The 19,155-nt window shown below is 29.5% G+C and overlaps 1 protein-coding gene across 1 annotated transcript in view; it reads left to right on the forward strand.

Moving 5' to 3' along the window:
* scfd1 (sec1 family domain containing 1) overlaps positions 1 to 19,155 on the forward strand; it is a 53,783-nt gene that overhangs the window by 7,242 nt on the left and 27,386 nt on the right. Inside the window, exons 5-13 of the mRNA XM_061987669.2 lie at positions 4,805 to 4,927; positions 4,994 to 5,081; positions 5,148 to 5,237; positions 5,333 to 5,388; positions 5,530 to 5,615; positions 10,370 to 10,469; positions 10,537 to 10,676; positions 10,737 to 10,827; positions 10,895 to 10,968. Of these exons, the coding sequence (XP_061843653.1) occupies positions 4,805 to 4,927; positions 4,994 to 5,081; positions 5,148 to 5,237; positions 5,333 to 5,388; positions 5,530 to 5,615; positions 10,370 to 10,469; positions 10,537 to 10,676; positions 10,737 to 10,827; positions 10,895 to 10,968 (848 nt within the window). The remainder of the gene's footprint in view (positions 1 to 4,804; positions 4,928 to 4,993; positions 5,082 to 5,147; positions 5,238 to 5,332; positions 5,389 to 5,529; positions 5,616 to 10,369; positions 10,470 to 10,536; positions 10,677 to 10,736; positions 10,828 to 10,894; positions 10,969 to 19,155) is intronic.

Below are 19,155 nucleotides of genomic sequence, written 5' to 3' on the forward strand. Positions count from 1 at the left end.
CCCCTTAACACGCTTCAAAACTCACCAAACTGAACGCACACATCAGGACTGGCAAAAATTGCGATCTAATAAAAAAACCTAACCCCAAATTTAAAAATTGCGCTCTAGAGCAATTTTTGAATAAAACAGAGAAAAAACTGCTCCTCGGAAGAAAAAAAATGACAAAACTGCCTGTAACTCCCACTGGGAAGGTCGGAGAGACATAAAACAAAAACCTCTTCGTAGGTCTCACTTAGACCTACATTTCATAAATTGACACCCCCCAGCAAAAATCAACAGGAAGTTTGCTATTCCCCCTTCAAACAAATTTTTTGTAAAAACCGGTCACCTTCCTTCAAAAACTATCTCCTCTGAGCGCGTTTGTCGTTTCGGCTTCAAACTAACACAGGAGAGAGATTAAACCCTTGTGTATAAAATAACAGAACAGCGTTTTAATACCTGCTCCGGTTTTGATTTTATGACCCTTCAAAGACCCGCTGCGCTGATGCTGCTGCGCTGCTGTTTTTTTAAGATGGCTGCTTAAAAGCAGGAAGCACCAGCGTGCCCACACAATGCAGACAAGGTAGGTACACTAGACAAAAGTATTGGGACACTTATGACTACCACCGGACAAAAGTATTGGGACACTTAGGCCGAAAACTGGACAAAAGTATTGGGACACTTGGGACTACAACTTGACAAAAGTATTGGGACACTTAGGACTACAACTTGCCAAAAGTATTGGGACACTTAGGACTAGCACCTGCCAAATACGCGGGCCCGACCAACGCTGCTTGCAGCTTTAATTTTAAATTGCCTTTCAAATGTCTCTTCTTGGTGTTGGCTTTTATCAAATACATTTCGCCAAAAAATGCGACTTGTACTCCAGTGCGACTTATATATGTTTTTTTCCTTCTTTATTATGCATTTTCGGCCGGTGCGACTTATACTCTGGAGCGACTTATACTCCGAAAAATACAGTGTGTGTGTGTGTGTGTGTGTGTGTGTGTGTGTGTGTGTGTGTGTGTGTGTGTGTGTGTGTGTGTGTGTGTGTGTGTGTGTGTGTGTGTGTGTATATATATATATATATATATATATATATATATATATATATATATATATGTTTGTTGGGTTCAATAAGAATCCTGATTCGGATGCGAAACCATTTTTTTTTGTGCACTCCAAATACACGATAATTAAAAAATAATAATGAACAACTAATACTTAAAAAATCCTTCTTTTTTTCTTTTTTTTTACCTGGCATGTCTTAAAAAATAAATAAAATATAAAAAATGAAATACATTTCTAAATAAAAACATTTGTGTATTGTTTTATTAACTGTATTTATTTATTTACACAGAAAAAAATGACATTTATAATTGAATACATTTGTTTTTATGACCTAAACTGTACATTTATAATATAATTTGTAAATAAATTATATGTATGGTTATTATTAATTTTAAGTTGGTTTTTTTTAATAGAAAAAAAAACATTATTTCTTTTTTTAAGGAAAAAAAAAGTTTTAAGACTTGCAGTTTAAAAAAAAAATATATATATATTTTTTTTAATCAATTTACGAAAAGTATTAATTTACAGTCGGGTTCAATAAGAATCCTGATTCGGATACGAAACCATTTTTTTTGTGCACTCCAAATACACGATAATTAAAAAATAATAATGAACAACTAATACTTAAAAAATCCTTCTTCTTTTTTTTTAAACCTGGCATGTCTTAAAAAATAAATACAATATAAAAAATAAAATACATTTCTAAATAAAAACATTTGTGTATTGTTTTATTAACTGAATTTATTTATTTATTTATTTACACAGAAAAAAATGACATTTATAATTGAATACATTTGTTTTTATGACCTAAACTGTACATTTATAATATAATTTGTAAATAAATTATATGTATTGTTATTATTAATTTTAAGGTTTTTTTTATAGAAAAAAAAACATTATTTCTTTTTTTAATGAAAAAAAAAAAGTTTTAAGACTTGCAGTTTTAAAAATATATACCGTATGTATATATATATATATATATATATATATATATATATATATATATATATATATATATATATATATATATATATATAATTTTTTTAAATCAATTTACGAAAAGTATTCATTTACAGTTGGGTTCAATAAGAATCCTGATTCGGATGCGAAACCATTTTTTTTTGTGCACTCCAAATACACGATAATTAAAAAAAAATAATGATCAACTAATACTTAAAAAATCCTTCTTTTTTTTTTAAACCTGCCATGTCTTAAAAAATAAATAAAATATAAAAAATAAAATACATTTCTAAATAAAAACATTTGTGTATTGTTTTATTAACTGTATTTATTTATTTATTTACACAGAAAAAAATGACATTTATAATTGAATACATTTGTTTTTATGACCTAAACTGTACATTTATAATATAATTTGTAAATAAATTATATGTATTGTTATTATTAATTTTAAGTTGTTTTTTTTTATAGAAAAAAAAACATTATTTCTTTTTTTAATGAAAAAAAAAAAGTTTTAAGACTTGCAGTTTTAAAAATATATACCGTATATATATATATATATATATATATTTTTTTTTTTTAAATCAATTTACGAAAAGTATTAATTTACAGTCGGGTTCAATAAGAATCCTGATTCGGATGCAAAACCTTTTTTTTTGTGCACTCCAAATACACAATAATTAAAAAATAATAATAAACAACTAATACTTAAAAAATCCTTCTTCTTTTTTTTTTAAACCTGCCATGTCTTAAAAAATAAATAAAATGTAAAAAATAAAATACATTTCTAAACAAAAACATTTGTGTATTGTTTTTTTAATTGTATTTATTTATTTATTTACACAGAAAAAAATGACATTTATAATTGAATACATTTGTTTTTATGACCTAAACTGTACATTTATAATATAATTTGTAAATAAATTATATGTATTGTTATTATTAATTTTAAGTTGTTGTTTTTTTTATAGAAAAAAAAACATTATTTCTTTTTTTAATGAAAAAAAAAAGTTTTAAGACTTGCAGTTTTAAAAATATATACCGTATACGGTATATATATATATATATATATATATATATATATATATAATTTTTTTTAATCAATTTACGAAAAGTATTAATTTACAGTCGGGTTCAATAAGAATCCTGATTCGGATGCAAAACCATTTTTTTTGTGCACTCCAAATACACGATAATTAAAAAATAATAATAAACAACTAATACTTAAAAAATCCTTCTTCTTTTTTTTTTAAACCTGCCATGTCTTAAAAAATAAAAACAATTTAAAAAAATAAAATACATTTCTAAATAAAAACATTTATGTATTTTTTTTAAAATTTAAATGTATTATTTTTTCAACACAGGAAAAAAAAAGACATTTATAATTGATTACATTTGTTTTTATGACCTAAACTGTACATTTATAATATAATTTGTAAATAAATTATATGTATTGTTATTATTAATTTTAGGTTTGTTTTTTTTATTTGAAAAAAATAATGAATTTTTTTAATGAAAAATTATTATTATTTTTTTTAATGAAAACATTTTTTTTTTTATTGAAAAAAAATGTTTAAGACTGGCAGTCTTAAAAATGTATATGTTACATTTTTTATATATATATATATATATTTAAAAAAATGCCAGTTTACCTGCCTGTACTCAAAACTGAAGAAACGTTAGTTTAAATGTTTGTGAAAACTGCTTTGAATGGAGATTTGATTCTGAATAGAATCGTCACTCCAGGAATGGGAATTGGATGGAATGGTTAGGACAAGCGGTATAAAATGGATGGATGGATGGGTTAGCTTATGTGTTTATATGGTATCTGACGACGCAGAGCACAAGCTGGGTAAAATGTGTCATTTGTCCTGAAGGTGGCGACAAAGACCAGGTTTTGTATGACTGTCAGTAGGGTGAACTTAGTGTGCTTTCCACCCTTCTTGAGACATCAACAAGGAAAAGTAGCTTTCATATGAGGAGGTGTGAACAAGTGATGACATAAATCATGGTCCCAATAACATTGCATCTAATAGAGAATGTCTCATTTGCACCCCTGCTGGTGACATCTATCAAAATGAGGGTGGTCCCAAAAAGGAGGGATTTTTCTAATTGACTGTGTGTCCCTTTTAAAAGTGCTCCCCCTCTGGCCAACATATGAAATAACAAGTGTGTGTAAAAATTTGTAGTGCTCCCCCTCGGGTCAACATATGAAATAACAAGTGTGTGTAAAAATTTGAAGTGCTCCCCCTCGGGTCAACATATGAAATAACAAGTGTGTGTAGACAAAAATTGAAGTGCTCCCCCTCTGGTAAACATATGAAATAACAAGTGTGTCTAAAAATGTGAAGTGATTCCCCCTCTGGTCAACATATGAAATAACAAGTGTGTGTAAGAAATTTGAAGTTCTCTCCCTCGGGTCAACATACGAAATAACAAGTGTGTGTAAAAATTTGAAGTGCTCCCCCCCTCTGGTCAACATATGAAATAACAAGTGTGTGTAAGAAATTAAAATGCGTCGTCTTTGGCCAAAATTAATAATACAAAAATTAAAAAAAAAATGTATATCGAGACATGCTGTAATAACTTGAAGTAAATAATGAAGATTAAAAAACAATTCCAAACAAAATATTGAAGAAAAAAAATAGTATGTATACATTATCAATGTTGTAAATACAAATCTTTATATATCGAGAAAGACTGGTCCTAAAGAGGTAGGCATTTTTCTCAGGTCCCAAGAATGTCAGAAATACAAGAAAATGTGTGTGTGTGTGTGTGTGTGTGTTGCGTGTAGGACTTGAGGAACCAACTGTACGAGTCGTACTACCTGAACTTCATCTCCGCCATCAGTCGAAGTAAACTGGAGGACATCGCCAGCGCCGCTCTGGCCGCCAACGCCGTCAGCCAAGTGACCAAGGTTACCCTCGCACACAATAAACGTGTCGACGCCCACTGATTGCCGGTGTGTGTGTGTGTGTGTCAGGTGTACGACCAGTACCTGAACTTCATCACTCTGGAGGACGACATGTTCATCCTGTGCCACCAAAACAAGGAGCTCATCTCCTACCACGGTAACTGTCGACTGCCGCCCTTTTGGCGCAGCGCCATCGCATGACCCAAACTGTCCCCCATGGCAGCCATCAACAGAGGGGACATCCTGGACACGGACATGGAGGCCATCATGGACACCATCGTGGACAGCCTCTTCTGCTTCTTCGTCACGCTGGGTGTGTGTGTGTGTGTGTGTGTGTGTGTGTGTGTGTCCTACTTACAGCGTGTGCGGCCTGACATCATCGCTGTGTTTGTGTGTGTGTGCGTGCAGGAGCTGTGCCCATCATTCGTTGTCCCCGTGGTAACGCAGCAGAGATGGTGGCCGTGGTGAGTGCACCATCACATGTGATGTCTCCGCCTATAGTCGGAAACCCCTCTTTTTTTTTTATCTCTGTAAAAATATTAACCTTGGTGAAATGTCACTGTGTGTGGAGTAACACCCGCTATGTAACACTTGGTGTGACGTAGAAGCTGGACAAGAAGCTCCGGGAGAACCTGCGCGACGCCAGGAACAGCCTCTTCACAGGAGACAACATGGCCGCCGGACAGTTCAGGTAGAGGGAGAGCACAGGTGCTAAACAACCAGCTTTTTGCTCATTTTGCAGCACAAATCATCAGTTTGTGAATCAATTTACGAAAAGTGTTAAGCAATTTACAGTTGGGTTCAATAAGTATCCTGATTCGGATGCAAAACCATTTTTTTTGTGCACCATACTTGCCAACCTTGAGACCTCCGATTTCGGGAGGGGGGAGGGCGTGGTTGGGGGCGTGGTTAAGAGGGGAGGAGTATATTTACAGCTATAATTCACTAAGTCAAGTATTTCATATTATATATATATTAGAGATGCGCGGATAGGCAATTATTTCATCCGCAACCGCATCAGAAAGTCGTCAACCATCCGCCATCCACCCGATGTAACATTTGATCAGAACCGCACCCGCCCGTTGTTATATATCTAATATAGACGATGCAAGGCATTAGTGAGGTTATAAAGCTTTTGCCTGTTAAAGAAAGGAGACTGATCCAATGCAGCACAGACACATACCTGCCAACTACTCCGGTTTTCCCGTATTTAGTACGGTTTTCATCAACCTATTCCGGGTTACGGTTGCAGTGATAAAAAATACGGTTTTTCATTAATTAAAAAAATTTTTTTTTTAAACAATGACAATCGACACTGCTTCCCGTAACTTCCTGTCGAGCCATTCCGAATGCCTTGCGCGAGGCTATTTATAGCACCGCTGCCAAGCACGAGGCACCTGTTGCCCATTGTTTCCAAACGAGCGAACGATTATGGAATCACCCGGAGAAAAATCGCAAACGAGTCTTAAACCGAAAAGAAAACTGCAGTCATTCCGTGAAGAATATTCAAAAGCCTATCCGGGAATAATTATCCGTTCCAAAAAGGGTGAAAACTATGCGAATTGCACCTTGTGCAGACAAGATTTTTCGATCGGACACGGAGGAATTAGCGATGTAAAAGACCACGTCGGGACAAAAAAACACAAGTCTAATGCCGTTGCTAGCGATACAAGTGGAAAACTTTGGATTTTAGCCGCAAAAAGGTAATGACACCAATGTTATCTATTGGAATTGTTTAGTACTGTTATGCTGTTAAAAGTGTTTATACTATTTATGCTTTCAAGTCCAAGTTGAAGAAATCTTGTTAAATGTTGACAGCATAACTACCAAAATACAGAAGTATGTCCTTAATATTTTTGCAGTGCTATTTCTGTTGAAAAGTTCAAATGATTACATTAGAGATGTGATGTGCCACTTTTCAAGTGTCTGATGGCTTCAATTAATTTTCATTCATTTTTCATATTTTGAATTCTTTTGAAAGGCTTACAAAAAAAACTACATTTGAATTGTAATTCCATGCTATTGACAGGACTATTAATTTTAATGAAGTTAGCTTACCATGTTTACAGTATGATAATTGTGATAGAAATGTGAATTTTAGGCACAGAATATTTTTTACAATTGAACAAGGCAGTAGATTATACAAGCTTGGACAGAAAGTTAATAATGACACCCATTTTTTTTTTGTTTTTGGAATTGTTTAGTACTGTTTTACCATTTGTTTACTGTAAAAAGTGTTTATACTTTCAATGAACAAATTGAAGTCTTGTGAAAGGTTGACAGGATAACTGGCATTAACTGTCAAAATAATTTCAAACTATTGAAGTTAGCTTACAGAATAAACATGTCAATCAACCCATATGATTTTTGCTGTAATATTTTTGTTTTGAAAAGTCACTGTGACTGATAGAAAAGTGATGGTTTTAGCAACATTTTAACCTGTCTGAATGCTAATAATCATTTTGCGTCGGGGGGGCGAAGCTGAACCCCCCACCAGGACTTTGTCCTGGACCTACCGGGGCCTGCGGCCCCTGGACCCTGGCTACTAGGTTTTTCTGATTTCAAAAGTTGGCAGGTATGTATATATATATATATATATATATATATATATATATATATATATATATATATATATATATATATATATATATATAAAATAAATACTTGAATTTCAGTGTTCATTTATTTACACATATACACACAGATAACACTCATCTACTCATTGTTGAGTTAAAGGTTGAATTGTCCATCCTTGTTCTATTCTCTGTCACTGTTTTTCTAACCATGCTGATGATGCATTGCTGTGTGGCACGCACAAAAGTGCTTTCATCAAATGCACTAGATGGCAGTATTGTCCTGTTTAAGAGTGTCACAACATTGCTGTTTTACGGCAGACGAACTGCTTTACGGTAGACGTGACTGCTGTTGTTGTGTGTTGTTGCCGCGCTGGGTCTGGGAGGACGTTAATGAAACTGCCTAACGATAAACCCACATAAGAAACCAAGAACTCGCCCTCTCTCATTCTACAGTTATAACGTGATTGGGCAGGTACGCTGTTTATTTTGTGGGAAAGCTTGAATTTCGGGATATTTTCGGGAGAAAATTTGTCCCGGGAGGTTTTCGGGAGAGGTGCTGAATTTCGGTAGTCTCCCGGAAAATCCGGGAGGGTTGGCAAGTGTGCCCTAATACACAATAATTAAAAAATAATAAAAAACTAATACATTAAATTAAAAAACTAATTTGAAATTTTTTTTTAAACCTGCCATTTCTTAAAAAAATAAAATATATTTCCAATTAAAAACATTTATGTATAATTATTTTAATTATAATTTATTATTATTTTTAACACAAAATGACAATTATAATTGAAAAAAATAGTTTTTATAATTTTGTGGAACCAAAGCTGTACATTTATAATACAATTTATATATGTATTATATAAATACATATATAATACATTATATTGTATATGTATTTATAATTTAATATATAATATATATCATTGTATATATTATAATATTTATATTTATAATTATATTTATCATTTATTTATTTATATAAATATAATATATTTATTATATTAAATACATATAATAAATTATATGTATTTAATTTTTTATTAAATACATATAAATATGATTTTATATGTATTTAATATACAATTATATTAATACATATAATTCTAATATATGTTAATACACAATAAATAAAAAATAATAAAAAACAACTAATACATTAAATTAAAAATCAAATTTTTCATTTTTTTTTAAACCTGCCATTTCTTAAAAAAATAAAATATATTTCCAATTAAAAACATTTATGTATAATTATTTTAATTATAATTTATTATTATTTTTAACACAAAATGAAAATTATAATTGAAAAAAATAGTTTTTATAATTTTGTGGAACCTCAGCTGTACATTTATAATACAATTTATATATGTATTATATAAATACATATATAATACATTATATTATATATGTATTTATAATTTAATATGTAATATATATCATTATATATATTATAATATTTATATTTATAATTATATAAATATAATATATTTATTATATTAAATACATATAATAAATTATATGTATTTAATATACAAATATAATAATACATATAATTTTAATAAATTATATGTATTGTTATAATTAATTTTAAGGTGTTTTTTTTTTTTTTAAATAACAATGAAAACAAAATGAAAATTATAATTGAAAAAAATAGTTTTTATAATTTTGTGGAACCTAAGCTTTACATTTATAATACAGTTTATATATGTATTATATAAATACATATATAATACATTATATTTTATATGTATTTATAATTTAATATATAATATATATTATAATATTTATAATTATATAAATATATTATATTAAATACATATAATAAATTATATGTATTTAATATACAATTATATTAATACATATAATTTTAATAAATTATATGTATTGTTATAATTAATTTTAAGGTGTTTTCTTTTTTTAATAAAAATTAAAACAAAATGACAATTATAATTGAAAAAAAATAGTTTTTATAATTTTGTGGAACCTAAGCTTTACATTTATAATACAATTTATATATGTATTATATAAATACATATATAATACATTATATTATATATGTATTTATAATTTAATATATAATATATATCATTATATATATTATAATATTTATATTTATAATTATATAAATATATTTATTATATTAAATACATATAATAAATTATATGTATTTAATATACAATTATATTAATACATATAATTTTAATAAATTATATGTATTGTTATAATTAATTTTAAGGTGTTTTTTTTTTAAATAAAAATGAAAATTATAATTGAAAAAAATAGTTTTTATAATTTTGTGGAACCTAAGCTTTACATTTATAATACAATTTATATATGTATTATATAAATACATATATAATACATTATATTTTATATGTATTTATAATTTAATATATAATATATATCATTATATATATTATAATATTTATAATTATATAAATATATTTATTATATTAAATACATATAATAAATTATATGTATTTAATATACAATTATATTAATACATATAATTTTAATAAATTATATGTATTGTTATAATTAATTTTAAGGTGTTTCTTTTTATATATATAAAAAAAAAAAAAATCTTTTTTTAATGAAAAAATATATTTTTAAGACTGCCAGTCTTAAAAATGTATATGTTAATTTTTTTTTAATTAAAAAAAAAAGCCTGTTTAATGCACCGGTACTCAAAACTGAAGAAACGTTAGTTTAAATGTTTGTGAAAACTGAACAAGTTTTTGTCAAGCTTGAGCAGCCCTTTGAGACACTTGCGATGAAGGGTTGTATAAATAAACATTGATTGATTGATGCTTGTCAATGGTATTTGGTTAATGACATCAAAACAATGTCCACCTGTCTCCCCGCGCAGCTTCCAGAGACCTCTCTTCGTCCTGGCCGACCGCAACATGGACATGGCCACGCCCCTTCACCACACCTGGACCTATCAGGCGCTGATCCACGACGTGCTGGTGAGCGTCCAATAGGCACGTCCGACGACGTAACAAGCGCGTGAAAGCGTGTGCCGCTGTCCGCCAGGACTTTCACCTGAACAGGGTGACCATGGAGGAGGGCGCGGGGGCGGATCCGTCTCCCGCCGGCGCCAGACCCAAGAAGAAGAGCAGGAGGACGCTGGACCTGACGGCCGCCGACAGGTTCTGGCAGAAGCACAAGGGCAGGTGAGTCGCCGAAGAGCGGGGTTGGCCAGAGCGCACTTAGTCACCGGCCGGGTGTGGCAGTCCCTTTCCAGAGGTGGCGGAGTCGGTCCAGGAGGAGTTGGACAAGTACAGGGCGCAGGAGGACGAGGTCAAACGTCTGAAGAGCATCATGGTGAGGGATGTGACATCTCCACCTGCACCTTCTGCACCTGCTGAGTGCTCTGTGTCTCTGTGGGCAGGGCCTGGAGGGCGAGGACGACGGCGCCATCAGCATGCTGTCAGACAACACCGCCAAGCTCACCTCCGCCGTCAGGTGAGGCTCCTCACGCACACCTGGAGACTTCTGTCTGGCCAGCAGGGCGGCGCCAAACACAGCAGTTGAACCTCCAACACCAGGAGTGGGACTTTATATATTCTATATTAATAATAATACTAATAATAATAATTATGATAAACACAACACCAGGAGTGTAACTTTATATATTCTATATTAATAATAATAATAATTCTAATAATAATTCTAATAAACACAACACCAGGAGTGTGACTTTATATATTCTATATTAATAATAATAATTGTAATAAACACAACACCAGGAGGGTAACTTTATGTATTTTATATTAATAATACTACTAATAATAATAATTATGATAAACACAACACCAGGAGTGTGACTTTATATATTCTATATTAATAATAATAATAATAATAATAATAATAATGATTATAATAAACACAACACCAGAAGGATAACTTTATATATTCTATATTAATAATACTACTACTAATAATAATTATGATAAACACAACACCAGGAGTGTGACTTTATATATTCTATATTAATAATAATAATAATAATTGTAATAAACACAACACCAGGAGGGTAACTTTATGTATTTTATATTAATAATACTACTAATAATAATAATTATGATAAACACAACACCAGGAGTGTGACTTTATATATTCTATATTAATAATAATAATAATAATAATAATAATGATTATAATAAACACAACACCAGAAGGATAACTTTATATATTCTATATTAATAATACTACTACTAATAATAATTATGATAAACACAACACCAGGAGTGTGACTTTATATATTCTATATTAATAATAATAATAATAATTGTAATAAACACAACACCAGGAGGGTAACTTTATGTATTTTATATTAATAATACTACTACTAATAATAATTATGATAAACACAACACCAAGAGTGTGACTTTATATATTCTATATTAATAATAATAATAATAATTGTAATAAACACAACACCAGAAGGATGACTTTATATATTCTATATTAATAATACTATTACTAATAATAATTCTAATAAACACAACACCAGGAGTGTGACTTTATATATTCTATATTAATAATAATAATAATAATAATAATAATTGTAATAAACACAACACCAGGAGGGTAACTTTATGTATTTTATATTAATAATACTACTACTAATAATAATTATGATAAACACAACACCAGGAGTGTGACTTTATATATTCTATATTAATAATAATAATAATAATTGTAATAAACACAACACCAGAAGGATGACTTTATATATTCTATATTAATAATACTATTACTAATAATAATTCTAATAAACACAACACCAGGAGTGTGACTTTATATATTCTATATTAATACTACTACTACTACTAATAATAATAATAAACACAACACCAGGAGGGTAACTTTATATATTCTATATTAATAATTATACTACTAATAATAATTATGATAAACACAACACCAGGAGTGTGACTTTATATATTCTATATTAATGATAATAATAATAATTGTAATAAACACAACACCAGGAGGGTAACTTTATATATTCTATATTAATAATAATAATTCTAATAAACACAACACCAGGAGTGTGACTTTATATATTCTATATTAATAATACTAATAATAATAATAATGATAAACGCAACACCAGGAGTGTGACTTTATATATTCTATATTAATAATACTAATAATTATGATAAACGCAACACCAGGAGTGTAACTTTATATATTCTATATTAATAATACTACTACTAATAATAATAATAATTCTAATAAACACAACACCAGGAGTTTGACTTTATATATTCTATATTAATATTAATAATAATTATAATAAACACAACATCAAGAGTGTGACTTTATATATTCTATATTAATAATACTACTACTAATAATAATTATGATAAACACAACACCAGGAGTGTGAGTTTATATATTCTATATTAATGATAATAATAATTCTAATAAACACAACACCAGGAGTGTAACTTTATATTTTCTATATTAATAATACTACTACTACTAATAATAATTATTATAATAAACACAACACCAGGAGTGTGACTTTATATATTCTATATTAATAATACTAATAATTATGATAAACGCAACACCAGGAGTGTAACTTTATATATTCTATATTAATAATAACAATAATAATAATTCTAATAAACACAACACCAGGAGTGTAAATTTATATATTCTATATTAATAATAATACTACTACTACTAATAATAATTCTAATAAACACAACACCAGGAGTGTGACTTTATATATTCTATATTCATATTAATAATGATTATAATAAACACAACATCAAGAGTGTGACTTTATATATTCTATATTAATAATACTACTACTAATAATAATTATGATAAACACAACACCAGGAGTGTGACTTTATATATTCTATATTAATGATAATAATAATTCTAATAAACACTACACCAGGAGTGTAACTTTATATTTTCTATATTAATAATACTACTACTAATAATAATAATTATTATAATAAACACAACACCAGGAGTGTGACTTTATATATTCTATATTAATAATACTAATAATTATGATAAACGCAACACCAGGAGTGTAACTTTATATATTCTATATTAATAATAATAATAATAATAATTCTAATAAACACAACACCAGGAGTGTAAATTTATATATTCTATATTAATAATAATACTACTACTACTAATAATAATTCTAATAAACACAACACCAGGAGTGTGACTTTATATATTCTATATTCATATTAATAATGATTATAATAAACACAACATCAAGAGTGTGACTTTATATATTCTATATTAATAATACTACTACTAATAATAATTATGATAAACACAACACCAGGAGTGTGACTTTATATATTCTATATTAATGATAATAATAATTCTAATAAACACTACACCAGGAGTGTAACTTTATATTTTCTATATTAATAGTACTGCTACTACTAATAATAATTATTATAATAAACACAACACCAGGAGTGTGACTTTATATATTCTATATTAATAATACTAATAATTATGATAAACGCAACACCAGGAGTGTAACTTTATATATTCTATATCAATAATAATAATAATAATAATTCTAATAAACACAACACCAGGAGTGTAACTTTATATATTCTATATTAATAATAATACTACTACTAATAATAATAATTCTAATAAACACAACACCAGGAGTGTAACTTTATATATTCTATATTAATATTAATAATAATTATAATAAACACAACATCAAGAGTGTGACTTTATATATTCTATATTAATAATACTACTACTAATAATAATTATGATAAACACAACACCAGGAGTGTGACTTTATATATTCTATATTAATAATAATAATAATAATTGTAATAAACAACACCAGGAGGGTAACTTTATATATTCTATATTAATAATAATCATTCTAATAAACACAACACCAGGAGTGTGACTTTATATATTCTATATTAATAATACTAATAATACTAATTATGATAAACGCAACACCAGGAGTGTAACTTTATATATTCTATATTAATAATAATAATAATTCTAATAAACAACACCAGGAGTGTGACTTTATATATTCTATAATAATAATACTACTAATAATAATAATTATAATAAACACAACATCAAGAGTGTAACTTTATATATTCTATTTTAATACTACTACTAATAATGATTCTAATAAACACAACACCAGGAGTCTGACTTTATATATTCTATATTAATAATAATAATAATAAACACACAAGTATTGTGACTTTATATATTCTATATTAATATTACAACTAATAATACTAATAATTCTAATAAACACAACACCAGAAGTGTAACTTTATATATTTTTGTATTTTTGATAACAATAATAAACACAAGACCAGGATTGTAACTTTATATATTCTATACTACCGTATTTTCCGCACCATAAGGCGCACCTAAAAACCACAAATTTTCTCAAAAGCTAACAGTGCGCCTTATAACCCGGTGCGCTTTATTACGATTCATTTTCATAAAGTTTCGATCTCGCAACTTCGGTAAACAGCCGCCATCTTTTTTCCCGGTAGAACAGGAAGCGCTTCTTCTTCTACGCAAGCAACCGCCAAGGAAAGCACCCGCCAAGGAAAGCACCCGCCCCCATAGAACAGGAAGCGCTTCACCCGCCCCCATAGAAAAGGAAGCGCTTCACCCGCCCCCGGAAGAAGAAGAAAAAACGCGCGGATATCACCGTACGTTTCATTTCCTGTTTACATCTGTAAAGACCACAAAATGGCTCCTACTAAACGATCTGGTTCATAAAAAGACGCAATCTCTCCATCCGCACACGGATTACTACCGTATTTCACAGCAACTGAACCGCACTGTGGAACGGGAGCACGTACGGTGAATATTCGCTCCACAGGGAATGAGAAGTCATCCTTCACTGTGGTTCTAGCTTGCCATGCTAACTTCCACCCATGGTGATATTCAAAAGGAAGACCTTGCCAAAAGAGACCTTTCCAGCCGGCGTCATCATAAAAGCTAACTCGAAGGGATGGATGGATGAAGAAAAGATGAGCGAGTGGTTAAGGGAAGTTTACGCGAAGAGGCCGGGTGGCTTTTTTCACACAGCTCCGAAGGCGAACACACCTTCACTAAGACGGGCAGACAGCCTCGGACGACATACGCCAACATCTGCCAGTGGATCGTAAATGCCTGGGCAGATATTTCGGTCACAACTGTGGTCCGAGCTTTCCGGAAGGCAGGATTCACAGAACAACAGCGACACTGACTCCCGATGACTTCTACGAGACGGAACCGGCCATTTTGGATACCACGCTTGCACAACTTTTCAATTCGGACACCGAAGACGAAGAATTCGAAGGATTTACGAATGAAGAATAACTTCAGAAGGTGAGCGCTATGTTTATTTTGTGTGTTGTGACATTAACGTTAAAGCAACATTATGTTGCTATTGTTCTACACCATTTTGAATTTTACTATGTTTGTGATTGCACATTTGTACATTTTGGGACAGAGTTGTTAGAACGCTGGTTTTCAATATATTATTAAAGTTTGACTGAACTATCTGACTGTTTTTTTGACATTCACTTTAGCGCAGCGTTTTTTTGACATTCACTTTAGCGCAGCGTAGGCGCGGCTTTTAGTCCGGGGCGGCTTATTGGTGGACAAAATTATGAAATATGTAATTCATAGAAGGTGCGGCTAATAATCCGGTGCGCCTTATAGTGCGGAAAATACGGTAATACTATTAATAAATGTAATAAACACAACACCAGGAGTGTAACTTTATATTAATAATACTAATAAACACATGATGGTGGTAAGTTCCATCTGCCCTGTGGTAGACTGATGGAAACATGGCTACTACCACCACCATTATTTTATACTCATACACCATTCATTCATTCATATTCATGCACCAAACATTCCTTCATATTCATACACTAAACATTCATTCATTCTTACACCAATCTCATTTATTCATATTCATACAACATTCATTCATATTCATACACCAAGCATTCATATTCAGACACAAAACACTTATTCATTCATACACCAAACATTCATTCATTCATACACCAAATATTAATTCATTCATATACAAAACATTCATTCATTCATATTCATACACCAAACATCCATTCATATTTATACACCAGACATTCATTAATTCATACACCAAACATTCATTCATATTCATACACCAAAACATTCATTCATACATACACCAAACATTCATTCATTCATACACCAAACATTAATTCATATTCATACACCAAAACATTCATTCATACATACACCAAACATTCATTCATTCATACACCAAACATTCAATCATTCATACACCAAACATTCATTCATTCATACACCAAACATTCAATCATTCATACACCATTCATTCATTCATGCAGACACCAAACATTCATTCATTCATTCATACACCAAACATTCATTCATATCATCATGTTTGGTGTATGTACACACACACACACACATACACCAAACATTCATTCATACATACACCAAACATTAATTCATTTATTCATACACCAAACATTCATTCATGCATTCATACACCAAACATTCATTCATATTCATACAGCAAACATTCATTCATACATACACCAAACATTCATTAATTCATACACCAAACATTCATTCATATTCATACACCAAACATTCATTCATTCATACACCAAACATTCATTCATATTCATACACCAAACATTCATTCATACATACACCAAACATTCATTCATTTATTCATACACCAAACATTCATTCATTCATACATACACCAAACATTCATTAATTCATACACCAAACATTATTTCATTCATTCATACACCAAACATTCATTCATATTCATACACCAAACATTAATTCATACATACACCAAACATTCATTCATTTATTCATACACCAAACATTCATTCATATTCATACACCAAACATTCATTGATATTCATACACCAAACGTTATTTCATTCATTCATACACCAAACATTATTTCATTCATTCATACACCAAACATTCATTCATATTCATACACCAAACATTAATTCATACATACACCAAACATTCATTCATTTATTCATACACCAAACATTCATTCATATTCATACACCAAACGTTATTTCATTCATTCATACACCAAACATTATTTCATTCATTCATACACCAAACATTCAGTCCTATGCATACACCAAACATTCATTCATTCATACACCAAACATTAATTCATTCATTCATACATACACCAAACATTCATTAATTTATTCATACACCAAACATTCATTCATTCATACACCATTCATTCATCCATGCAGACACCAAACATTCATTCATTCATACACCAAACATTCATTCATATTCATACACCAAACATTCATTCATATTCATACACCAAACATTCATTAATTTATTCATACACCAAACATTCATTCATTCATACATACACCAAACATTCATTAATTCATACACCAAACATTATTTAATTCATTCATACACCAAACATTCATTCATATTCATACACCAAACATTAATTCATACATACACCAAACATTCATTCATTTATTCATACACCAAACATTCATTCATATTCATACACCAAATGTTATTTCATTCATTCATACACCAAACATTATTTCATTCATACATACACCAAACATTCATTAATTCATACACCAAACATTCATTCATATTCATACACCAAACATTCATTCATTCATACACCAAACATTCATTCATATTCATACACCAAACATTCATTCATACATACACCAAACATTCATTCATTTATTCATACACCAAACATTCATTCATTCATACATACACCAAACATTCATTAATTCATACACCAAACATTATTTCATTCATTCATACACCAAACATTCATTCATATTCATACACCAAACATTAATTCATACATACACCAAACATTCATTCATTTATTCATACACCAAACATTCATTCATATTCATACACCAAACATTCATTGATATTCATACACCAAACGTTATTTCATTCATTCATACACCAAACATTATTTCATTCATTCATACACCAAACATTCATTCATATTCATACACCAAACATTAATTCATACATACACCAAACATTCATTCATTTATTCATACACCAAACATTCATTCATATTCATACACCAAACGTTATTTCATTCATTCATACACCAAACATTATTTCATTCATTCATACACCAAACATTCAGTCCTATGCATACACCAAACATTCATTCATTCATACACCAAACATTAATTCATTCATTCATACATACACCAAACATTCATTAATTTATTCATACACCAAACATTCATTCATTCATACACCATTCATTCATCCATGCAGACACCAAACATTCATTCATTCATACACCAAACATTCATTCATATTCATACACCAAACATTCATTCATATTCATACACCAAACATTCATTAATTTATTCATACACCAAACATTCATTCATTCATACATACACCAAACATTCATTAATTCATACACCAAACATTATTTAATTCATTCATACACCAAACATTCATTCATATTCATACACCAAACATTAATTCATACATACACCAAACATTCATTCATTTATTCATACACCAAACATTCATTCATATTCATACACCAAATGTTAT

The sequence above is a fragment of the Nerophis lumbriciformis genome, linkage group LG26 (assembly GCF_033978685.3).
Source record: "Nerophis lumbriciformis linkage group LG26, RoL_Nlum_v2.1, whole genome shotgun sequence".
Lineage (NCBI taxonomy): Eukaryota > Metazoa > Chordata > Actinopteri > Syngnathiformes > Syngnathidae > Nerophis > Nerophis lumbriciformis.